The 26,494-nt window shown below is 38.5% G+C and overlaps 4 protein-coding genes across 4 annotated transcripts in view; all 4 read right to left on the bottom strand.

Annotated features, from left to right (window-relative positions):
• LOC134824860 (uncharacterized) overlaps positions 1–6,671 on the bottom strand; it is a 13,859-nt gene extending 7,188 nt beyond the window's left edge. The window contains exon 1 of the mRNA XM_063836838.1: positions 6,661–6,671. The gene's annotated coding sequence lies outside the window, so the exon portion shown is untranslated. The remainder of the gene's footprint in view (positions 1–6,660) is intronic.
• LOC134825063 (LIM/homeobox protein Lhx3-like) overlaps positions 1–26,494 on the bottom strand; it is a 667,636-nt gene that overhangs the window by 350,183 nt on the left and 290,959 nt on the right. The window lies entirely within an intron of this gene.
• LOC134824861 (uncharacterized) lies at positions 4,758–17,067 on the bottom strand. The gene is made up of 6 exons (XM_063836839.1): positions 17,057–17,067; positions 6,981–7,044; positions 6,695–6,773; positions 6,267–6,403; positions 5,410–5,524; positions 4,758–5,142 (listed from the first exon to the last, which is right to left on the bottom strand). The coding sequence occupies exons 2-6, from the start codon at positions 7,021–7,023 to the stop codon at positions 4,962–4,964; spliced, it is 555 nt and encodes a 184-aa protein (XP_063692909.1). The 5' UTR covers positions 7,024–7,044; positions 17,057–17,067; the 3' UTR covers positions 4,758–4,961.
• The window catches only part of LOC134824858 (uncharacterized), a 57,231-nt gene continuing 45,895 nt past the window's right edge, over positions 15,159–26,494 (bottom strand). The window contains exons 2-6 of the mRNA XM_063836836.1: positions 17,377–17,439; positions 17,091–17,169; positions 16,663–16,799; positions 15,827–15,941; positions 15,159–15,570 (exon numbers count right to left, since the gene is read on the bottom strand). Coding sequence (XP_063692906.1) covers positions 15,390–15,570; positions 15,827–15,941; positions 16,663–16,799; positions 17,091–17,169; positions 17,377–17,419 — 555 coding nt within the window. The 5' untranslated portion in view covers positions 17,420–17,439 and the 3' untranslated portion in view covers positions 15,159–15,389. The remainder of the gene's footprint in view (positions 15,571–15,826; positions 15,942–16,662; positions 16,800–17,090; positions 17,170–17,376; positions 17,440–26,494) is intronic.

Consider the following 26,494-nt stretch of genomic DNA (forward strand, 5'->3'; position numbering starts at 1 on the left):
TGTGGTATCAACAGTTAGTTTTTTTATGATTTTAAAATTAAAAGGTAAGGTGATGAAGACTGCCAATCTGTTGTACAATGTATGTACATGTCCATTTTGTCGAGCTACGAAGCAAAATGGACATGTAAAACATACATGTAACAGAGTCGATATATTTTAATGTTGCCATGGGGTGGCAAGTCTCCGTACATCGTGGTCCGGTAGTTTCATTGCGTCCTAATATAATAACGAAAAGATAATTTAAACGCAGAATAAAATATTCGCTTCCTCGATTTTAAGGTATTAACTTTAAGTTAAGGACAATAGACAAATAATTATATCTATAATATGGGGAGCATATTGTGAACGCAGCAAAGTTGAGCTCATAATGGCAATATGGGCCCGAGTCAGAGGGCCAATGTTAATAATAATTGTTTAGGCCTCCTAATTTTAACCTGCTAGAACAGTACAGAGGGTACCCTTAGGCCTAGGGTAGCCACGCGTAAAAGATAATCGGAGCCACGCACAAATTATGGATATTGTGATAAACTTAAACCTAAACGAGCTGCGTGAACAAACGAATATAAAGGTTACTGGGAGTCGCTCGGCCTGCCATGTAGCGGAATGGCAGGCCGAGCGACTACCAGTAACCTTTATATTCGTACCAGCTTCGAGGCCTCGCCTAGGGAATAGATTATTATTACATATTAAATTTGATATTATTCGGAACAGACCGGCCGTGACTCGAGTCGTGACAACTCTCCGTGAGTCACGTAGTATGTTTAGAGGTCACGAAATCTTTCTCGTCAGTCATGAGATGTGTTTAGGGTCGTGTTTAGGGTATAATATGAAAGCTCCGCCGTACTGTCCACTCTTTTAGGAACGTTCCAACGTTTTGCCTTCCACAGCTGTACTGTCCAGTTCCCGTAAATACCGTGACCAGTGAGCCGGCGGTATAATCAATCCAACTAGCCGGGCTCATTAGATGTGTGTCCCACTTATCAATTTTAATCAGTTCACGAGCAAGTGAAATAAATTTGTCACCTTTTAAGCCGTGTCTCTAGCCTCTTTACACCGTGAGACTTTTATACCGTGACCATTTCTCCGTTTCCCCTGAGAATCACGGTATAGAGAGTTTCCACTGTTCTAGAATTCAGTCGTATGAAAAAATACTGATATCCCAAATGTGCACCCCTTACAATAACGCACCCCCAGCTAGGGGACCACTATAACGTCCGAAAATGCATCCCTTAGCACTAAGGGGGAACCGGGTGCCGTGACCCACTTGCTTTCGTTTCTCTAGACTAACACAATTAAGAATAAGATTATAGAGTATTTGTTTCATTAATCTGGGAATCTAATTTATGAGACGCCAGTGCTTATTTCACTAAACGATCTAGTAAGTAATCTTTAAAAGTATTAATCACTACAATGGCCGTGCAGTCATAGGGAGGCCGAAGGAAGCTAATATTATTCTAGAAGCTATTTTAAAGAATAGCTTTGAAAGTTTGAAAGTTAGTTTTAATCGTATCAAAAATATTCGTCACAATTAACTGAACTATAGCGGGTTTCTCGAAAAAGTCAAAAAAAATTTCCCATTCAGAATGAGCGATGTGATTAAGTTTCTGTCGCTATTTAGAATGCAGTTAAAATTTGTTTAGAAGGTTTGCACTAATATTAATAATAATATAATTATACCCAATTGATATTATCATCATGAGTGGTGCAAATCCTAATTTTTCAATTTTGTGGTATCAACAGTTAGTTTTTTTATGATTTTAAAATTAAAAGGTAAGGTGATGAAGACTGCCAATCTGTTGTACAATGTATGTACATGTCCATTTTGTCGAGCTACGAAGCAAAATGGACATGTAAAACATACATGTAACAGAGTCGATATATTTTAATGTTGCCATGGGGTGGCAAGTCTCCGTACATCGTGGTCCGGTAGTTTCATTGCGTCCTAATATAATAACGAAAAGATAATTTAAACGCAGAATAAAATATTCGCTTCCTCGATTTTAAGGTATTAACTTTAAGTTAAGGACAATAGACAAATAATTATATCTATAATATGGGGAGCATATTGTGAACGCAGCAAAGTTGAGCTCATAATGGCAATATGGGCCCGAGTCAGAGGGCCAATGTTAATAATAATTGTTTAGGCCTCCTAATTTTAACCTGCTAGAACAGTACAGAGGGTACCCTTAGGCCTAGGGTAGCCACGCGTAAAAGATAATCGGAGCCACGCACAAATTATGGATATTGTGATAAACTTAAACCTAAACGAGCTGCGTGAACAAACGAATATAAAGGTTACTGGGAGTCGCTCGGCCTGCCATGTAGCGGAATGGCAGGCCGAGCGACTACCAGTAACCTTTATATTCGTACCAGCTCGATAGTAAATCTTAAACATAAACTGTTTATGTTTAAGATTTACTATCGAGCTGGTTTACAATATATGAACAATATTAATTTTACCGGGCGGCGCTCAGCCTGTCGCTCCAACACATCTTCATTGTCTTTATTAACACTCAAGCCTGGGGTCCGCATAAGGTAATAATAATTACAAAGAATATGTTGAATTATGGTCATTAGTGCTCTGCTCTCGCACAGAGAGAAAGTGAAAGTGATCTTATTATCTTGCGGTTTAATGGCGTGGAGCGGCAGAGTGAAACTGAAAGCGATCCACAGTATGAGTAAGGATGTTTTGTTAATCATGTTTCAATAGGCACGTTATGCTATGTGCACAATGTACAGTATTTTCATCCCCAAAGTTTGCTTCAACTAATAAGTGATGAAATACTCTCATTATCGGCCAGCAAGCTGTTTCGTTTATGTTCACCTTGACCTAACAAGATATGAAAGATAAACAGTATTAAAATACAAAGATGTAAAGCCAAGTTCTTAGTAACCGTGAGAGAGTATGACGTCACATGAAGGAGTATGACATCACGTGAACATTTACATAAAATACCTTAAACATAGCTGTCACCCCAAACCAGATCACATGGTTCCTCATGAAGCCATGTGCATTGTGCAAAGTCCACCGGTCATTGGTACTGGTGGTGCTTATATTGGTAGTGGTACTACTACTATACTGGTAGTGCTTATAGTTGTGATATAGACTTATTTATCTTTTCATAATTTTTTCAAAGAAAGGGAATTCGTGGTTTGGCTTTGTGTTTGTTAGTGATTTAAATGATAGTAAATTTGACGTTCATCCTGTGTACCTATGATAATTAACAGGGGACTGACGGATATTAGTGAGCAGGAGAACTGGTAATCATTCATTCACAATTTAGATACCAAATCAACATTCGTGAGTGAAGCACGTCGATCTAATCATCCTCGTTGGCTTATCTGAATAATCATTATCATCAGGATCGCAGTGACGCTATTTCGTTTTTGTATCATTTGTATTTTCCCTGCTGCCATCCTTTTGGATGTTGGATAATGGATAACTACTATGGTACTTTACACTCGTAAGACGTAACCAACAAGATGTTGATCTACGCTAAGTGCTTACAATTACACTAGAACCATGGTCCATGAGGGTGTTTGAGGTCATGTGAAGGATGCTGATCATCTACGCTTAACTCACAATGACGCTTAGGAAACCCGCGATTAGCATAAAGATCGCAAGTTGTCGGAGAACAATCTAGAACAATACCAATAGCAGTAGTCTGTTCTGTGGGAGGAATAAGGGTCTATATTTTGCTTCACATGCTAGTCCTTTTTGGTGGTTACTTTTTTAGCAAGTTTAGGGAATGGTCCCGTTACCGTGGATATTTTTGGCTGATTATCTAGCGGTACCTGTCCACTGGTGGGTATTTACCTGGGGACCTCAGGCTATCATGTTCATAATAGAGATTAGGCGGAATGACAGGCTGAGCGCGGCCCAGTAAGTGGGTATTCGTTACTGTAAACTATATCCTGCTGAGGAGGAAACAAGGGTCAACATACAGATCGTAGAACAATACAGTAATAACCTCGCCACTGTAAAATTAGCCTGCTGTTCACTCGTTTGAGAGTAGGTCGCCTTATTCGAGGACAATCTCTCCTCTATCATAGTAAGGAATATAGACAGGGTTTTGTACAGCCACTGTTCGAACGATTGCTCAGTGTTCGCTATAATATAGTGTCAAACAAGTTCATTAGTATAAATCAAGGTGCAGATCGTTTGACCTTTTGAATAACCCAAACGCGTTTAGTCTGTACTAAGGAGTTAGTTCCCAGACTACGATTTTAATATAGTCCCACCTACGATCCTTAGCTGCATGGGATTCAGATTTCAGCACCAGTCTTAATTTCACATATGAGTCCAATTCTGTCAGTGGACAGAACTATTTTGTGTGCTTTAATTGTTAAGTTTTAAAAAATATATGAGCTTATATTTAATATTTTTAAGTCGATTCAAAAATATTTGACTCTCCGTAACAGTTTCCAAATCCAATTAACCGGTCTCCCTTCAAGGTTTGGAATAATGGGTCATACTTTTGTTCACATTTACACACTTTCTCGCATTACTCACAGTCAACCGCTCTGACATGGTTAACCACCTTCCTTGTGTTGTTGGTTAACCATTTGAGCGGGATATAAACACCTCATTTCATTTCAAATACTTATTATGTTGTATTACTATTTTAGATCTTAATTTAATGTCATTTGTATATTATATCCCCACAATCTTTTACTTTTTATTGTTCGTGTTTATCATTGACATTATTATGCCATTCATATACGCTGGTTATGTGTAACTATAAATTAAATAAATGTTATTAATGAGAAAAGTAAATAATCGTTTACAAAGAGATTTCGGTTTTATTAATAAGTAAACTTGATAAGTGCAGCAGCCGGAAGAAAATACATATAAACTTTGAAATTAACCAGAAAAATGTTTCATGATCATTAAAAAAATTGAAATTATAACACTAAAAGATGATGTCTATTCTAAATATTTTGTTCCTTTCTCGGTCTTCTTACATCATATGGAAGAAAACTGCCAAGAGGGGCGCCAAAACAAACGCTAGAGTTGACGCAGAATTGCATTTGTCGGTGGAGCAGTCGAAACAGGTTTTGTCTTTCTTCGCTGCTTCAGAACACGGTCCACAACCCTTGTTAGCCACGCTGTAGGTTTTTGCTACCGCTGCACTCCCGGGTCTGAAATATTGGGCGGTTAATTTTTTCAATTAATTCAATACTTTCTAGATTAATACTTGATAGGTACTTAGTTACCTAAAAAGTGCCAAACTAGATAATAGCTAGGAAGGGGATTGTAATAATGAAACTTAAAGTTGATAAACTACCGTTAATTTCGCTAAATATTACTAGCTAGTAACTACTGTTAATTTGGATAGTAAGTGATAAGTAAGTGATAAGCAAACAAGTTGATTATTTGTATTTTGGTGTGAATCCTCATTTTCGTACTTGTTGCATGCGATGGCAGTGGCTTTCTCAGCGTGACAAATTGTCGCTGTTTTGGATGCCACCAATGCTTCTTTTACCAAGCTGTAGTCGTAACACTCGAACTTTTTTGCTTCAGCTGAAGATTGATGGGTGTCAGTAATAATATTAACGGGTGATACTCGTAAAATATTTGTTCCAAAGGACCGTCGACGAGTCCAACTCGGCGCGCGTCCTGGTAGGTTATAAACCTACAAGTAATGTTATAGCTTAAGCTAATCTGGATTCTGGGGAGCACAGAATAATGGGTAGGCTAGGAGTTTTATGGATTATTGCTGGCAAAACGTCAGCTGGAAAGGGGGGACAATGCCCACCACGCAAAGTGGAGGTGGAGTTAGGGCAAACAGTGACACTATCGTCAATCGTTGGCGGGGTGGAGGCAGATATGTGTGCCTTGCAAGAGGTGGGGATGGATTTTAACATTCGGTCAGCATAAGACACTTAGAGTCCAGGACTTGATAAATGATGATTATAATGATTATAATGAACACTGCAAGGAATAAGTTACTGAGCGGCGATCAGCCTGTCATTCCACCGCATCTTTATTCTTCATATGTTTATGAACATTATAGCCTAGGGTCCCCAGGTAAGGAATAATACGAAAGGGAAGCGGGAATGGGGAACATTATTAGAGAGGCGCCAAATTATGTTCCAATTAGCAAGCAATGATTGACCTGTTCGTTATTTGTTTTTGTTCATTGACCCTCAACAAACAAATGTCAGATATGCAAAATTTGATATGTATTTTATGTATCAATGATCATATAGTTCAAAATTTGATTTATTATGTCTTTATGTCTCCATTGCAAATTCAGATTTACCTGGAGCTGCTACTTTTACGTTACATCCGGTTTCTGCTTCGGCAACGCATTGGGTACATGTCGCAGTACTGTCATCAGGGCATGGTCCACACCCGTACTCTTGAGCACTCAGACCTCCGTACTCCGACCACACGGGACTGAGGGAATGATGGATTTTATATTGGTGTATTAAAGTTAGTAATAGTATGCTGATAATTTATTTTAAATAAATTGCTGTTGTTGTTGTTAATAGTATGCTGAATGTAAAACATGGTAGGAGTTGGGTTCGATGTGGGTTAGACACCCGTTGAAAGTTACATCAAAGTAGTCAAAATATTGTAAGTTCATTTGTTAACTAGACATGTGAGATTTGACCATTCATCAATGACTCGAGTGTATCTATTAATTAAAAATATCAAATTATTTAAAAAAAGGAAAAGTCAACTCACGATGTACATGCGACAACTCCGTCGACGCAGGCCTCGGCAGTGGCGCCATCAGCGCCATTACACTTCATGACTTCCGCCGCTGTGGGTGTTTACTGTTTACGTTGTTTATTCTCAAATTTGTATTGTACTATTTATCCTTAAAATCTTCTAATCTTATTTAAACGTAACAACAGTCTGTTCGATTGCATAACAAAGCAGTTGTATTATCATACGGTGGCACTCGTTAACAGAAAGAAATTAGCCAAGCACACGATGTTCTATTCTCTAAAAAATAAACATTACTTACAGACAGCTGAGAAGACTCCTATCAGGATCACGAAAACCTTCATTTTTCTGCTTTGACGATACGCTAAAGTGGAATTGTTTTATCTTATTATTGCTTTGTTTTACGATATATTAACATATCAATATATATATACAACATAACATATTGATATATGAACATGTCAATATACAACTTAACATATTGATATTTTAACATATCAAAGTCATTAAAAACTGCTGCATGCTAACCGAAATGAATGACTGTAGTTTACAAATAAATTTTTACTAGTTCTAAACTTCAATTACCCATAACAAAGCTTCAATGGCAAAATCAACAGTGTTGACGAGAACTTATTTTTTCAGACTGAATGGGACAAGCACCACTGAGGGGACTGTTTCCTAAACAAAACTTAACTGAAGGCATGCCTCGGCCTCTGCATATAAAATATTTTGAATTATGTATGCATAATATAGTCACATCGGTAATCTCATTATATGCGGAGCCAGTCCACTTAATTGACGTAAGTTAATATCAAGAGAAACAACGTTCTTTACTTTGACCAAGTTCACGAATCGAGACTATTCCGAAGAATACCTTGAAGTCTAAGTTAAGCAGCAGATTTTTAAAATTTTTGCTATTTCAGCCTTTAATTATCGTAAACAGCGATAAGATCACGATTAGTATGCGACCGGATCGTTAATTTCTAATTTTTATAATCTGGCAGCCCGTGTCCCGTTCAAGTGCGTACCTATCCTCGTAGCCGACAAAGTTAAGGGTGGCTAGTATGATCGATATACCAAAAGAGTGGAAGGGTGTAAGTATTTTCTCTTTCATTATTCTACTCTTACTTGTGTTACTGAGCATTCTGTTTCTGCATTGTGGAAAGCACAAAAACCTTGGACTCGATGTTAAGGATAGAGTAATTCTTGTAATGAGTTTACATTATATGCAATCATTGCTGTTTTATTCGTGAAATATGAAAGTTTGTTGGAAATCGAATCAGTGATTTAATCTATAAGTTGCAATTTTGGTAATAAGCGATTAAATGAAGTTGCACTTATTCGATCATTGAAAATTTACCTAATTGTGGTAAACAAACTCACAAATACTCGTAATCTACGTATGGCACAACTAAATTATAAAAGCAGTTGAGCTGGTAAATACCGAATATTTATAAAAATAAGCAAAGTCACTACGTCTATCTTTGAGTTTGACTGGCTGAAAAAGCTTTTCGAAACAAAATAAAGTATATCATATTTTAAAAGTTAAAACACTGCTTTTGAGATTCTCAAAGGCAGTGTTTATGTCCGTAAAAATCATTTTAACACACTGCACCTATGCTATAAGATTGTATCGATGCACAACTGGGCCGCTACGAGCCAGTGATGCACGCCGCCGCCGGACGCCGCCGCGCCGGCACATTTTCACACGCCGCCACGCCGATACCTCTCAAGTCGGCGTGGCGTGAAAATTTAAAAAAATTTCAAAGCAAATTTTTTTGGACTTCTCCCAAAGAGAATCCTTCCCGACTCAAAAATCCTTCCACGCTCAAACAGAAGCTGGGCCTGGGGCCTAAGGAGAGACAATTTGAGGCCAAGCGACAGAAGATTGACCTCATTAAACGATTTAGTATGCCTGCAGCGAGCAAAGACGCTAAGTCTAAGTTACAGGCTGAGGTCGCCACCTACCAAAGTGAACACGTAGACCTGAATGATATGGACAATGATATCATTTTATACTGGAAAAAAAGGGCGTCTAATTTTCCCAATCTTAGTAAGATTTTTTGTGGGCCTGGAAATTCAAACCTAAATTTTGACAAAATCATGTTCCACGCCGCCGAACGCCGCCACGCCGGGCCATTTTGGGCACGCCGCCGCCGGTTGGCGAAAAATGAACCGGCGTGCATCACTGCTACGAGCTGTGAGGTATTGACATCGTCAATCAAGCTATAAGAGGACTGTTTGAATATATACAACTAGCCTCGATTAAACTGCAATGAACACATTTTAACACCCATAGTCCCATACCTAGTCATCAAATGAGTATAAAATATAATAATAAACTTCTTTCAATAATATTTTAATAAACAAACTAAGTTGTAAATTCTATAACTCCCCCAAGTTTTAAACTAATCAATTGAAGCGGACCAGAGTGCAGAGTCGCTGACTATATCACCGCAGTATGATGCTACGTTAGCTGTATACTAAGGCACACGGACACTTATAAACTATTGAAAGCTACGACGCGATAGAATAAATTGTTACATATGTTAAATACCATATACATATAGCGTATATAATTATATCCATTTTGCACTTAATACTACAGCTTAATGATCAAGCTCAGAGTCCCATGATTACAAAGACAACAATTATAATATAGCCCCAATGGGTTAAGCCGTTGATTCATGAGTTTGCAATACAAAAGATGCCCAATCTTTCTGTTTCTGTTAAGAACTTCTTTTATCGTCTGTAAAGTGTAAGTTTCTTTCTCTTTCGATTTGCAAACTAAAACAATGAAGGCTACGAGGGGAATATATTCTTGTTAAATTTATTATTGTGCGTGATAACCAAACTTTAGGAAAGCTCCGCCGTACTGTCCCCTTTAAGGAAAGCTCCAACGTACTGTCCCTTTTAGGAAAGCTCCGCCGTACTGTCCCCTTTTAAGAAAGCTCCGCCGTACTGTCCACACTTTCAGGAAAGCTCCGCCGTACTGTCCACCCTTTTAGGAAAGCTCCGCCGTACTGTCCACTCTTTTAAGAAAGCTCCGCCGTACTGTCCACCCTTTTAAAAAAGCTCCGCCGTACCGTCCCTTTTAAGAAAGCTCCGCCGTACTGTCCACACTTTTAGGAAAGCTCCTCCGTACTGTCCACTCTTTTAGGAAAGCTCCGCCGTACTGTCCCTTTTAAGAAAGCTCCGCCGTACTGTCCACACTTTTAGGAAAGCTCCGCCGTACTGTCCCTATCAGGAAAGCTCCGACGTACTGTCCACCCTTTTAGGAAAGCTCCGCCGTACTATCCCTTTCAGGAAAGCTCCGCCGTACTGTCCACCCTTTCAGGAAAGCTCCGCCGTACTGTCCCTTTCAGGAAAGCTCCGCCGTACTGTCCATCCTTTTAGGAAAGCTCCGCCGTACTGTCCCTTTCAGGAAAGCTCCACCGTACTGTCCCTTTCAGGAAAGCTCTGCCGTACTGTCCCTTTTAGGAAAGCTCCGCCGTACTGTCCACCCTTTTAGGAAAGCTCCGCCGTACTGTCTTCCACTGTGATTCACGTACTTTAGTTCGACAATTAAAATTTTCCAGAAATCACCCCTGTCGAACTTCGGTACGCGCCAAACTAGAGTCAAGTTAGCGTACCTTACTCATATAGTTCGACAGTCGAACTTTTCATGTCGAACTTCAGTATAGTTCCTGTAGAGACCGTGAGCTGGCTGACTACAATCACTCCATGAGCTGTATCCCATTGATTCCCGTAGGCACGGGTTACACTAGTTATAGTAATAAACGCATAATGTATTTCGAATTGATTGTTATAGTTTGCGGTACAATAACAAAAGGTGCTCAATGTTTCTGTCGATAGCTTCTTTTGTTGCAGGTTAAGTGTAAGTTTTAGTAAAGTGTAAGTTTTAGTAAAGTGTAAGTTTTAGTAAAGTGTAAGTTTTAGTAAAGTGTAAGTGTAAAGTGTAAGTGTAAAGTGTAAGTGTAAAGTGTAAGTGTAAACTGTAAAGTGTAAAGTGTAAGTGTAAAGTGTAAGTGTAAAGTGTAAGTTTCTTTCTCTTTCGATATGCAAACAATAAAGGCTTCGAGGCCTCGCCTAGGGAATAGATTATTATTACATATTAAATTTGATATTATTCGGAACAGACCGGCCGTGACTCGAGTCGTGACAACTCTCCGTGAGTCACGTAGTATGTTTAGAGGTCACGAAATCTTTCTCGTCAGTCATGAGATGTGTTTAGGGTCGTGTTTAGGGTATAATATGAAAGCTCCGCCGTACTGTCCACTCTTTTAGGAACGTTCCACCGTTTTGCCTTCCACTGTACTGTCCAGTTCCCGTAAATACCGTGACCAGTGAGCCGGCGGTATAATCAATCCAACTAGCCGGGCTTATTAGATGTGTGTCCCACTTATCAATTTTAATCAGTTCACGAGCAAGTGAAATAAATTTGTCACCTTTTAAGCCGTGTCTCTAGCCTCTTTACACCGTGAGACTTTTATACCGTGACCATTTCTCCGTTTACCCCTGAGAATCACGGTATAGAGAGTTTCCACTGTTCTAGAATTCAGTCGTATGAAAAAATACTGATATCCCAAATGTGCACCCCTTACAATAACGCACCCCCAGCTAGGGGACCACTATAACGTCCGAAAATGCATCCCTTAGCACTAAGGGGGAACCGGGTGCCGTGACCCACTTGCGTTCGTTTCTCTAGACTAACAAAATTAAGAATAAGATTATAGAGTTTTTGCTTCATTAATCTGGGAATCTAATTTATGAGACGCCAGTGCTTATTTCACTAAACGATCTAGTAAGTAATCTTTAGAAGTATTAATAACTACAATGGCCGTGCAGTCACAGGGAGGAAGCTAATATTATTCTAGAAGCTATTTTTAAAAATAGCTTTGAAAGTTAGTATTTATCGTATCAAAAATATTCGTCACAACTCACAATTAACTGAACTAGCGGGTTTCTCGAAAAAGTCAAGAAAATTTTCCCATTCAGAATGAGCGATGTGATTAAGTTTCTGTCGCTATTTAGAATGCAGTTAAAATTTGTTTAGAAGTTTTGCACTAATAGTAATATAATTATACCCAATTGATATTATCATCATGAGTGGTGCAAATCCTAATTTTTCAATTTTGTGGTATCAACAGTTAGTTTTTGCTATGATTTTAAAATTAAAAGGTAAGGTGATGAAGACTGCCAATCTGTTGTACAATGTATGTACATGTCCATTTTGTCGAGCTACGAAGCAAAATGGACATGTAAAACATACATGTAACAGAGTCGATATATTTTAATGTTGCCATGGGGTGGCAAGTCCCCGTACATCGTGGTCCGGTAGTTTCAATGCGTCCTAATATAATAACGAAAAGATAATTTAAACGCGGAATAAAATATTCGCTTCCTCGATTTAAAGGTATTAACTTTAAGTTAAGGACAATAGACAAATTATTATATCTATAATATGGGGAGCATATTGTGAACGCGGCAAAGTTGAGCTCATAATGGCAATATGGGCCCGAGTCAGAGGGCCAATGTTAATAATAATTGTTTAGGCCTCCTAATTTTAACCTGCTAGAACAGTACAGAGGGTAACCTTAGGCCTAGGGTAGCCACGCGTAAAAGATAATCGGAGCCACGCACAAATTATGGATATTGTGATAAACTTAAACCTAAACGAGCTGCGTGAACAAACGAATATAAAGGTTACTGGGAGTCGCTCGGCCTGCCATATATTCCGCTAAATCTTCGATCGTTTGTAATTATAAACAGAAAAGCTTGAGGTCCCCAAGTAAATAAATGCTAATCATTGAGTTTATGTTTAAGATTTACTATCGAGCTGGTTTACAATATATGAACAATATTAATTTTACCGGGCGGCGCTCAGCCTGTCGCTCCAACACATCTTCATTGTCTTTATTAACACTAATTCTAAAGCCTGGGGTCCGCATAAGGTAATAATAATTACAAAGAATATGTTGAATTATGGTCATGAGTCATAGTGCTCTGCTCTCGCACAGAGAGAAAGTGAAAGTGATCTTATTATCTTGCGGTTTAATGGCGTGGAGCGGCAGAGTGAAACTGAAAGCGATCCACAGTATAAGTAAGGATATTTTGTTAATCATGTTTCAATAGGCACGTTATGCTATGTGCACAATGTACAGTATTTTCATCCCCAAAGTTTGCTTCAACTAATAAGTGATGAAATACTCTCATTATCGGCCAGCAAGCTGTTTCGTTTATGTTCACCTTGACCTAACAAGATATGAAAGATAAACAGTATTAAAATACAAAGATGTAAAGCCAAGTTCTTAGTAACCGTGAGAGAGTATGACGTCACATGAAGGAGTATGACGTCACGTGAACATTTACATAAAATACCTTAAACATAGCTGTCACCCCAAACCAGATCACATGGTTCCTCATGAAGCCATGTGCATTGTGCAAAGTCCACCGGTCATTGGTACTGGTGGTGCTTATATTGGTAGTGGTACTACTACTATACTGGTAGTGCTTATAGTTGTGATATAGACTTATTTATCTTTTCATAATTTTTTCAAAGAAAGGGAATTCGTGGTTTGGCTTTGTGTTTGTTAGTGATTTAAATGATAGTAAATTTGACGTTCATCCTGTGTACCTATGATAATTAACAGGGGACTGACGGATATTAGTGAGCAGGAGAACTGGTAATCATTCATTCACAATTTAGATACCAAATCAACATTCGTGAGTGAAGCACGTCGATCTAATCATCCTCGTTGGCTTATCTGAGTAATCATTATCATCAGGATCGCAGTGACGCTATTTCGTTTTTGTATCATTTGTATTTTCCCTGCTGCCATCCTTTTGGATGTTGGATAATGGATAACTACTATGGTACTTTACACTCGTAAGACGTAACCAACAAGATGTTGATCTACGCTAAGTGCTTACAATTACACTAGAACCATAGTCCATGAGGGACGAGGGTGTATGAGGTCACGTGAATGCTGATCATTAAATCATTTACGCTTAACTCACAATGACGCTTAGGAAACCCGCGATTAGCATAAAGATCGCAAGTTGTCGGAGAACAATCTAGAACAATACCAATAGCATTAGTCTACTCTGTGGGAGGGATAAGGGTCTATATTTTGCTTCACATGCTAGTCCTTTTTGGTGGTTACTTTTTTAGCAAGTTTAGGGAATGGTCCTGTTGCCGTGGATATTTTTGGCTGATTATCTAGCGGTACCTGTCCACTGGTGGGTATTTACCTGGGGACCTCAGGCTATCATGTTTATAATAGAGATTAGGCGGAATGACAGGCAGAGCGCGGCCCAGTAAGTGGGTATTCGTTACTGTAAACTATATCCTACAGAGGGGGAAACAAGGGTTAACATACAGATCGTAGAACAATACAGTAATAACCTCGCCACTGTAAAAGTAGCCTGCTGTTCACTCGTGTGAGCTAGTAGGTCGCCTTATTCGAGGACAATCTCTCCTCTATCATAGTAAGGAATATAGACATGGTTTTGTACAGCCACTGTTCGAACGATTGCTCAGTGTTCGCTATAATAAAGTGTCAAACAAGTTCATCTTACTATATATAAAGCGAGACGATATATATGGAGGGTTCCGTACCATTTTACTGACACCACGGCATCAACTTTAACGCGACTTTCCGCAAAAACTGTAAAAGATATACAATTTAAACGTTTTTGACTGGGTCAAATGCTTTAATGGCCTCCAATCAGCATGAAAAAATAAAAAATTGGCCAAGAAATAGGAGTTTTAGACCCCAAAATTTGGACCCCCAAGTGGTGTCAAAAACGCGAATTAAATAGGTAATAATTATTTTAGTCTCTTGAGTCTTGACACCATTTTAGGGTTATACGGGTTCCTGCTAGTTAGTATAAATCAAGGTGCAGATCGTTTGACCTTTTGAATAACCCAAACGCGTTTAGTCTGTACTAAGGAGTTAGTTCCCAGACTACGATTTTAATATAGTCCCACCTACGATCCTTAGCTGCCTGGGATTCAGTACCAGTCTAAGTTTCACAAATGAGTCCAATTCTGTCAGTGGACAGAACTATTTTGTGTGCTTTAATTGTTAAGTTTTTTAAAATATATGAGCTTATATTTAAAATTTTTAAGTCGATTCAAAAATATTTGACTCTCCGTAACAGTTTCCAAATCCAATTAACCGGTCTCCCTTCAAGGTTTGGAATAATGGGTCATACTTTTGTTCACATTTACACACTTTCTCGCATTACTCACAGTCAACCGCTCTGACATGGTTAACCACCTTCCTTGTGTTGTTGGTTAACCATTTGAGCGGGATATAAACACCTCATTTCATTTCAAATACTTATTATGTTGTAATACTATTTTATTTTTAGATCTTAATTTGATGTCATTTGTATATTGTATCCCCACAATCTTTTACTTTTTATTGTTTGTGTTTATCATTGACATTATTATGCCATTCATATACGCTGGTTATGTGTAACTATAAATTAAATAAATGTTATTAATGAGAAAAGTAAATAATCGTTTACAAAGAGATTTCGGTTTTATTAATAAGTAAACTTGAAAAATGCAGCAGCCGGAAGAAAATACATATAAACTTTGAAATTAACCAGAAAAATGTTTCATGATCATTTAAAAATTGAAAATATAACACTAAAAGGTAATGTCTATTCTAAATATTCTGTTCCTATCTCGGTCTTCTTACATCATATGGAAGAAAACTGCCAAGAGGGGCGCCAAAACAAACGCTAGAGTTGACGCAGAATTGCATTTGTCGGTGGAGCAGTCGGAACAGGTTTTGTCTTTCTTCGCTGCTTCAGAACACGGTCCACAACCCTTGTTAGCCACGCTGTAGGTTTTTGCTACCGCTGCACTCCCGGGTCTGAAATATTGGGCGGTTAAGTTTTTCAATTAATTCAATACTTTTTAGATTAATACTTGATACTTAGTTACCTAAAAAGTGCCAAACTAGATAATAGCTAGGAAGGCCTTGCTTTAATGAAACTCAAAGAACTACCGTTAATTTCGCTAATTATTACTAGCTAGTAACTACTGTTAATTTGGATAGTAAGTGATAAGTAAGTGATAAGCAAACAAGTTGATTATTGGTATTTTGGTGTGAATCCTCATTTCCGTACTTGTTGCATGCGATGGCAGTGGCTTTCTCAGCGTGACAAATTGTCGCTGTTTTGGATGCCACCAATGCTTCTTTTACCAAGCTGTAGTCGTAACACTCGAACTTTTTTGCTTCAGCTGAAGATTGATGGGTGTCAGTAATGTTATTAACGGGTGATACTCGTAAAACATTTGTTCCAAATCCAAAGGACCGTCGACGAGTCCAACTCGGCGCGCGTCCTGGTAGGTTATAAACCTACAAGTAATGTTATAGCTAATCTGGATTCTAAGGAGCACAGAATAATGGGCAGGCTAGGAGGTTAATGGATTATTGCTGGAAAAACGTCAGCTGGAAAGAGGGGACAATGCCCACCACGCAAAGTGGAGGTGGAGTTAGGGCAAACAGTGACACTATCGTTGGCGGGGTGGAGGCAGATATGTGTGCCTTGCAAGAGGTGCCGAGGTGGGGATGGATTTTAACATTCGTTCAGCATTAGACACTTTTTTATAGTGTGATTATAATAAACACTGCAAGGAATAAGTTACTGAGCGGCGCTCAGCCTGTCATTCCACCGCATCTTTATTCTTCATATGTTTATAAACATTATAGCCTAGGGTCCCCAGGTAAGGAATAATACGAAAGGGAAGCGGGAATGGGGAACATCATTAGAGAGGCGCCAAATTATGTTCCAATTAGCAAGCAATGATTGACCTGTTCGTTATTTGTTTTTGTTCATTGACCCTCAACAAACAAATGTCAGATATGCAAAATTTGATATGTATTTTATGTATCAATGATCATATAGTTCAAAATTTGATTTATTATGTCTTTATGTCTCCATTGCAAATTCAGATTTACCTGGAGCTGCTACTTTTACGTTACATCCGGTTTCTGCTTCGGCAACGCATTGGGCACATGTCGCAGTACTGTCATCAGGGCATGGTCCACACCCGTACTCTTGAGCACTCAGACCTCCGTACTGCGACCACACGGGACTGAGGGAATGATGGATTTTATATTGGTGTATTAAAGTTAGTAATAGTATGCTGATATTTTTTTTTAAATAAATTGCTGTTGTTGTTGTTAATAGTATGCTGAATGTAAAACATGGTAGGAGTTGGGTTCGATATGGGTTAGACACCCGTTGAAAGTTACATCAAAGTAGTCAAAATATTGTAAGTTCATTTGTTAACTAGACATGTGAGATGTGACCATTCATCAATGACTCGAGTGTATCTATTAATTAAAAATATCAAATTATTTAAAAAAAGGAAAAGTCAACTCACGATGTACATGCGACAACTCCGTCGACGCAGGCCTCGGCAGTGGCGCCATCAGCGCCATTACACTTCATGACTTCCGCCGCTGTGGGTGTTTACTGTTTACGTTGTTTATTCTCAAATTTGTATTGTACTATTTATCCTTAAAATCTTCTAATCTTATTTAAACGTAACAACAGTCTGTTCGATTGCATAACAAAGCAGTTGTATTATCATACGGTGGTACTCGTTAACAGAAATAAATTAGCCAAGCACACGATGTTCTATTCTCTAAAAAATAAACATTACTTACAGACAGCTGAGAAGACTCCTATCAGGATCACGAAAACCTTCATTTTTCTGCTTTGACGATACGCTAAAGTGGAATTGTTTTATCTTATTATTGCTTTGTTTTACGATATATTAACATATCAATATATATATACAACATAACATATTGATATATGAACATGTCAATATACAACTTAACATATTGATATTTTAACATATCAAAGTCATCAAAAACTGCTGCATGCTAACCGAAATGAATGACTGTAGTTTACAAATAAATTTGTACTAGTTCTAAACTTCAATTACCCATAACAAAGCTTCGCAATGGCAAAATCAACAGTGTTGACGAGGACTTATTTTTTCAGACTGAATGGGACAAGCACCACTGAGGGGACTGTTTCCTAAAACAAAACTTAACTGAAGGCATGCCTCGGCCTCTGCATATAAAATATTTTGAATTATGTATGCATAATATAGTCACATCGGTAATCTCATTATATGCGGAGCCAGTCCACTTAATTGACGTAAGTTAATATCAAGAGAAACAACGTTCTTTACTTTGACCAAGTTCACGAATCGAGACTATTCCGAAGAATACCTTGAAGTCTAAGTTAAGCAGCAGATTTTTAAAATTTTTGCTATTTCAGCCTTTAATTATCGTAAACAGCGATAAGATCACGATTAGTATGCGACCGGATCGTTAATTTCTAATTTTTATAATCTGGCAGCCCGTGTCCCGTTCAAGTGCGTACCTATCCTCGTAGCCGACAAAGTTAATTAAGGGTGGCTAGTATGATCGATATACCAAAAGAGTGGAAGGGTGTAAGTATTTTCTCTTTCATTATTCTACTCTTACTTGTGTTACTGAGCATTCTGTTTCTGCATTGTGGAAAGCACAAAAACCTTGGACTCGATGTTAAGGATAGAGTAATTCTTGTAATGAGTTTACATTATATGCAATCATTGCTGTTTTATTCGTGAAATATGAAAGTTTGTTGGAAATCGAATCAGTGATTTAATCTATAAGTTGCAATTTTGGTAATAAGCGATAAAATGAAGTTGCACTTATTCGATCATTGAAAATTGACCTAATTGTGGTAAACAAACTGACAAATACTCGTAATCTATAACGTATGGCACAACTAAATTATAAAAGCAGTTGAACTGGTAAATACCGAATAATTATAAAAATAAGCAAAGTCACTACATCTATCTTTGAGTTTGACTGGCTGAAAAAGCTTTTCGGAACAAAATAAAGCTTATCATATTTTATGGAGATTCTCAAAGGCAGTGTTTATGTCCGTTAAAATCATTAAAACACACTGCACCTATGTTATAAGATTGCAGCGATGCACAACTGGGCCGCCTACGAGCTGTGAAGGATTGACATCGTCAATCAAGCTATAAGAGAACTGTTTGAATATAAACAACTATCCTCAATAAACTGAAATGAATACGTTATTTTAACACCCATACCTAGTCATCAAATGAGTATAAAATATAATAATAAACTTCTTTCAATAATATTTTAATAAACAAACTACGTTGTAAATTCTATAACTCCCCCAAGTTTCAAACTATAAATCGATTGAAGCGGACCAGAGTGCAGAGTTGCTGACTGTATTACCGCAATATGATGCTACGTTAGCTGTATACTTAGGCACACGGACACTTAGAAACTATTGAAAGCTGCGATGCGATAGAATAAATTGTTACATATGTTAAATACCATATTATATACATATAGCGTATATAATTATATCCATTTTGCACTTAATAATACAGCTTAATGACCAAGCTCAGAGTCCTAAGACAACAATTATAATATAGCCCCAATGGGTTAAGCCGTTGATTCATGAGTTTGCAATACAAAAGATGCTCAATCTTTCTGTTTCTGTTAAGAACTTCTTTTATCGTCTGTAAAGTGTAAGTTTCTTTCTCTTTCGATTTGCAAACTAAAACAATGAAGGTTACAAGGGAATATATTTTTGTTAAACTTAGTATTGTGGGTGATAACCAACCACCCATTTAGGAAAGCTCCACCGTACTGTCCCCTTTAGGAAAGCTCCACCGTACTGTCCACACTTTTAGGAACGTTCCACTGTTCTGTCTTCCACTGTACTGTCCAGTTCCCGTAAATACCGTGATCAGTGAGCCGGCAGTACAATCAGTCCAACTAGCCGGGCTAGTAGCCCATTCGCTGTACTCACTAGATGTGTGTCCCAATTTTAATCAGTTCACGAGCAAGTAAAATAAATTGGTCACCTTTTAAGCCGTGCCTCTCATAGTTGTTAAGTTCGTCGAAGAAATGCGAAAAGTTCGTCCAGTTCGGCACCTTTTAAAAATTCGTGAAAATTCGTGAAAATTCGTTGCGTAAATTTTCTTGGCATATGTTTTGATTTTATAATGAATGGCTTAGGTGCGATCACTATTACACTTGTAAACAAATGATATAGTTAGATAGTTATACATACTTGTATTGAAAAAATATATAAACAGAGCTGGTTCACAGATTACAATTAAGCATCAATTATAGCAACAGCTCTCAAATTATCATTGTTATCTAAATAATCTATAGCATATGTGATCTTAGTGATCTTAGTGCCAGCACTAGTGCTCTCTGTCCAGATTGCTGATTCGCTAGCTATGTCGTTCAGAAGCTTTAAGTTGGAGTGAACGTAAACCAGCTTTCTGGCCTTTTTTGTTCTTAGTTTATTTCTCCTTTTCGAGTACACATATTTAAACTGGCTCCAATTTGTAAAGTTCGGTTAAAGTTCGTCTATTTCGTTAAAAAATTCGTCCAGTTCGGCACCTTTTTAAAGTTCGTCCAGGACGTCCGTAACAACTATGCTGATAATACTACTAGCTTAATAGCTATGTATGGAACTGATTACTAACAATGAGGGGTCGTTCACATACCCCGTAATCAGTTTTACCATAGCTATTATATTTATGTCAATATTACACTAGCGTAATCAATAATCATTTGAAAACCCCAACCTCCTCAGCTGATTACGTAATACTAATATGTAAACGACCGTCGACCCTTAACATTTCGGGATCGGAAGAAAGCGGCACGTACTATTTCGACGAAATTTATACACGTTACTAACATCGTTGATTCATGATGCCAATCTTTCACAGCTCAGTGGTGTATTTCGCCGAAAAGCATTATTGGATACCGAGAAGCATTTTTGGATGCGCGGCGCGACACACTCACAGTAACGCATCGCGCGCGTTGATTCACGCGCGATGTCAATCCTTCACTGTTCATGTTCACAGCTCGGCGAGGCCCAGTCATGGTGCATATCGCCAATTTAGTAACATAGTTGGTCAGTTCGTACAAAAGTCGTAAAAAATTCGTACAGTTCGGCACGTTTTTTCAGTTCGGGATTAGTTTGGGAAAAATTCGCCTCATAAATTTTCGAAATATATAATGAAAAGCTAATTGCAACAAGAAATGCGGCCGCTTTTCTTTTGTGGATGGCCGCTCAATTTCCCGATCCGTGATGGCGTATTTATCATATTCCATACAACCTGGGGACGGCTCAGTCTTTACTGTTTATATAAACATGCAAATATGGCGAAGTGACATGCCGACTGCCGATCGCCGAGCGCCGCCCAGTTAATATAATTCTATATTGAATTTGAAAATCGTGTATACTTCTATGTAACCTTAATATGTTTATTGTTTATGCAACCTGACACGGATCTGTGCAAAATAGTAATACTAACTCAAAATAATAATAATATGCTATTAATTAGTGCCTAGTGGGATACGTACATGATGAAATTAATAATGTACTTGGTTGGTTCAGCGCCGCGCGCCAACAATTATATAATTCAGATTGTCACGCAAAATAACTTTGCGCAGGTAGTCACGTGGGCGATAACAGTGCTCGCAGGCACGTACGGTCGCACACTCGCACACTCGCAAAGCTACCATATAAAAAAAACCTCGATCGCTAACCCTTGTCTTTGACTCTTTTGTGCCTTTGGCACTTTGAGTCATGGATCGGGAAAAAATTTGTGTTTGGCGGGAAACGATGACGTGCGGATGCATGTTAATATTTTAAATCTGAAATTCAACCTCCCGGACAAAAATAACAAATTTTTCGGACTGAAGTGATTACATTTACTGATTAAAAAACAAAATTTTTTTAAAAAATTCGGTAAAAATTCCTCGACAGCTATTTAAAATTTGTACAGTTCGACACCTTTTAAAAGTTCGTACATACAGTAACGTAAAGACCAAGTATGTTTAGTAAAGCACTAGTGGTTGCAAGAAGCATTATATTATTGGCTGCGCGGCGCGGCCCAGTAGTGCATCGCGCTACAACAAACATCGTCAAATAGATTACTCGAAGCTCAAAGCTGTAAAGAAAGTATTTATCCAAAATAATTCCGATCCCGAGGATTGTTACTGGGCCGCGCTCAGCCTGTCATTCCGCCAAATCTTTATTCGCCAAATCTTAATGTTTATGAACATAATAGCCTGGGTCCCAAGGTAAGAGGATTGACATAACTTATAAATTTATAATATATTAATTCTAAATACTGAATGCATCGCATTTTAAGGGTTTTGGTATTTTCGTAGCTAAATTGCACTAAAGCTTTCGCGCTTGCACTTCACACTTGCGCGTAGTTCGTAAACTGAAAACTCGTGGGTACGATATATGTGATTACTGAACAATAAATTCGGCTCGACTCTCATTACATTCTTTTAATAACTTGCTGTGCGAGATTTCAATACTATTAATTTGCAAATGCTAATTTAACATTTAGATCTTTACATCATCTTCTTTCACATAGCCATGTGTCTAAGCGTACGTGCTACTAGCGAGAGGGCTATGGTTAGAGCATAAACAGGTATTATACTGGACGAATCTCACTCGTTAACGGGTGATACTCGTAATTTACTATCACGCGCCGCTTTTTCTCAAAATATTAGTCTAAGCCTATACCAGCCGGCAAAGTTTTTATATGTAACCTACATACAACGTTAAAATTTAGTTGAGTTTTGAACGTTGCTTATAGTTGATAAGGTAACCTTGATCTAACGTAAAATAATAAACGTTTTGCAACGTTAAAAATAAAACCTATAACCAACGTTAGATATTTAACGTTTAACAACGTTTTATATGAAACCTACATACAACTTTAAAATATAGTTGAATTTTAAACCCTGCTTATAGTTAATAAGGTAACCTTGATCTGACGTCAAATAATAAACGTTTTGCAACGTTAAAAATAAAACCTATAACCAACGTTAGATATTTAACGTTTAACAACTATAGCCAAAGCTATAGCTGTCGCCGCGATATCTAGCGCTAGATAGCGCTATCTAGCGCTATCTAGCGTAAACTGTCACAAACCGACATTCTCCGCTAGATAGCGCTATCTAGCGCTAACAAGCGTTATCTAGCGGAGAATGTCGGTTTGTGACAGTTTACGCTAGATAGCGCTATCTACCGCTAGCTGTCGCCGCGATATCTAGCGTAAACTGTCACAAACCGACATTCTCCGCTAGATAGCGCCAGATAGCGCTAGATAGCGCTAGATAGCGTTGCGTCAGATGTCGTTGCGACATATAGCGTTAGATAGCGCTAGATACCGCTAGATGTCGCAAAAAAAAGGGCGGAAATTTTATGAAAATAGCGCTATCTGTCGCCTGGCGTCAGTGCTGCGTGCTTAGCGTCATCTAGCGTCATCTAGCGTCATCTAGCGTCATCTAGCGTCATATAAGCATATAGCGTCATATAGCGCTAGATAGCGCTAGATAGCGCTAGATAACGCTAGATAGCGACATTCGAAAGGTGCCGTGCACTTAGTACTCCAGTAGCAGGGAGGTGTTGAGTGTGCACTTCGCTGCATAGAGTTTTTTGCTACTGAATCGGGTTAAATAGGCCATTGGTAACTCAAATCACCGAGGGGGGAATTTTGTGTCGCTAGTCCCAACCCTGTGGAGCCACGCCCATATTTCATATAAGACGCGTATGTGGAAAATTCGTATCTCAGCTTCTGAAGGGCTTAGAGACTTAAACTTGAGCTTAAAATGACCGCAATATGCATATTTATATTAGCACTATGAAGGTACTGAAGCCTTTAGGGACTCAGTTTTTGAGAAAAATGAAAAAAACTAATTTTCACCGAGGCGCGATGGCAATGACAGGCTTCAAGCTACTAAAATTCAAAAAGTTGAGTGTATAATATTGTGAAAAGTAAAAATGTGCTGGCTTAATCTGACAGAAGAGTTACAATATAAACAAAAGCTTACAAATGATCAAAATAACTGATTTGTACTGACAAACAATTCGTCTTATATAAACTTTTACAATTACCAAACAATGTCTACTCATGTAACTAAAAATAAATTAAATCTCTGCTAATTCGCATTATTGATCGGATTTTTGCACATTTCACGACATTTGCAATAGTGAGAGCATGCATATTGTTTCTGTCTGCATGGGCAGGTGATCCTGACACAGGATTTACATTTACATGGTTCAGGTATATCAAGGGGTCTTTGTGGAGGCACAAACCAAGTGGGAGATAAGTTGCTGTCGTATCCATATTCCGTAACATCAAGGATCTGAGATGCATCCCCTGTTGCAGCTTCGAGCCACAACCTCGCTTGGAAATATGCCCTTCTAATATGCTGCCTTATTTCATTAGATGAGCATGGAAGATCCACAAATCTTACGTTTCTTACTTGCTGCCGCATCCTTAGTCTAAGTTCATCAAAAGTTGCACAGTTCACGAAGGCCTTGCTAGCTACAACTTTCACCAAAAATTGTTCTGCTTTTTCGAGCATATCCTCGTTAAGCACATCCAATCCAAAATCTTCGATAAAATGACTGAACTGCTTTAAAGCTTTTAACAAAGCCAACTTTGTGCCAACTTTTGAAACAGTGTCACAACCTGTTAATGCGTGAGCTGCTGGCAGGCTTCTCACTAGACTAGACTCGACCTTGCCCAGTAGCAAGTGTAGAGGAAGCAATTCTTTTTGGCGTATTGTCTTTACTTTAAAATCACCCTTCCTGAGCAAGTAAAGATTAAGACCATGCCATGCACTTTGGAGATAGTAAAGAAGGTTTACGAAAATGTCTGTGTCAGGTGACACAACAGAGACACAGCAACTTTCTGTTGATAAAGCATGAATCTTACTGATCGAAAACATAATACGATCATCAGCCTCCTCATGAGATGCCCTAAATTCTATCGCTTCAGTTATTAAACCATCTGAAATCACTGTGCATTTATCTGGGTCCGATTTTAAGCCTCCTGCCAAATAAAGTGGCTTTGCTGATTTGTAGTGAGAAGAACAATATTTTACAAAAAAGTTCTGATAACTGATTTTGTTAGACTGTCTGTCGAAGAAATCATTCAAAGGAGATGGCAAGGACTGTTCCTCAGACACCACCTCACAAACCGCACCTAGATTCAAATTGCCGTCTTTGGTTGCTCTAGTTGCTCGTGTTGCTCCTTTGATGGACATATCTTTGTAATTTTCTAGAATGAGATGTATCTGCTCACTTTGCTGCCCATATGAAATCACGTTATTCAGAATTTTCTCACAGAACGAGCCGAAGGTTTTGACATCTGTTAACTTGACTGATGTCCATTTCCTGATAATCGCCATAAAATCAATTACAACTGCTGTCGTTTTTACATGAGGTATCTGGTTTGTGTTGTTAATCACAATCGATTCCTTGTCAAGTAATTGCAGCAATTGTTTAGAAAGATCTGATTTGGGGGCTTTCTTTTGCTTCAGGGAATCTTTCTCTAGAAGATAAACTGGACGTGAAGTTAAAGGATACATGATCACTTCCTCCAAACCCCATCCCCTGGACGCTGCATACTCGATAAAGTTTACTGCAGATGTATTTAGTTGGTCGTCTGTGGGCACCTTTACCTTCTTCTGTTTGGCCATTACAGTGGATTCAATGGACATATAAGGAGACTGATATTTAAAGCTTATGGAGGCGTGTAAGCTCTTGCTTTTGTCAGTTAAACGTTCTTGGACAAATTCGGCATAGTTTGCTTGTCCAAATTCGACACAGTTCAACAGGTACTCTGTGTTTTCAACGACTTCACGACTTGTTAGATTGATCAGCTTAGCAGAGCTATCAACTTCAAACGGATTGCCTACTGTTTTAATGTAGTTGACCAGTTTTTCTGCTCGAGACTTGCCCTTCCCTGCAGATTTAAGATTGAACTCGTGGTGAAGATGGTTCAGCTCTCCTTGGTGTTCACCAATATCTGCTGTTTCTTTTACGAAAGAGACAAACAAATCTTTGTGGTGCTTTATGATGTTCCACAGAGCCACTGCTTCTTTCTGGCGAGTTGACCCAATAATACCACCTGCTGCCTTAGCCGTGAAGTTGTATGCCTTTTCCAGGGCCTGGTCAAATCCTATTGCACTTCCTTTGCGCTCTGATAAGTAACAGACAAAGTTCCCATCTTTGAAGTGCTTGTGTAGGGCAGGGAACTTTCTCTGTACATCCAAACAATCTTGATAAAAGAGCGCTCCATATCTACTGTAATTGGGCTTCCCTGTGCCAAAGAAGATTCCTAAACTCCTTTCCACTGCAGAAAGAAACAGTTCCCAGTTTCCAGTTCGGACGGATACCTCAAAGTCTCTCGCACACGGGAACATGTCTCTCAGAAAAATCTCCCAGTAGAGAAAGTTTTCGTTTCCGTGATTAGATCCTTTGAACTCAAGAAACGCTTTGTGTAACCTGTCTAATGAAACCTTGTAACTCTCCCAACAGCTCTCAAAGTCGTTTCCGTCAGAGTTATCATAGACTTTTGTTAATACTTGTTCAATGTCAAATTCTATGCCATCAAGATCGATTTCCTCCTTGCATAGAATGAATTCATCGCTTTCGAGAAAAGCTTCATATTGTAGACGTAATATAGACTCAGCAATCATATTAATGCCGTCTTTTGCTTTCATATAATCACCTCCTTTCAGAACACTTGACAGTGCGACATCAGCTGCAAAGACTCCGGACTTTTTCAGGGCTTCTCCAATTCCTGAGGGATTTAGCCACTTTCCGATTGCCCCCATGATTATCTTACTCCAATGGAACGGGCCAAGACCTAAAAATATTGACCCGAACAATTCCGGTTTCAAT

Source organism: Bolinopsis microptera, chromosome 13 (assembly GCF_026151205.1).
Source record: "Bolinopsis microptera isolate Bmic1 chromosome 13, MBARI_Bmic_1.0, whole genome shotgun sequence".
Lineage (NCBI taxonomy): Eukaryota > Metazoa > Ctenophora > Tentaculata > Lobata > Bolinopsidae > Bolinopsis > Bolinopsis microptera.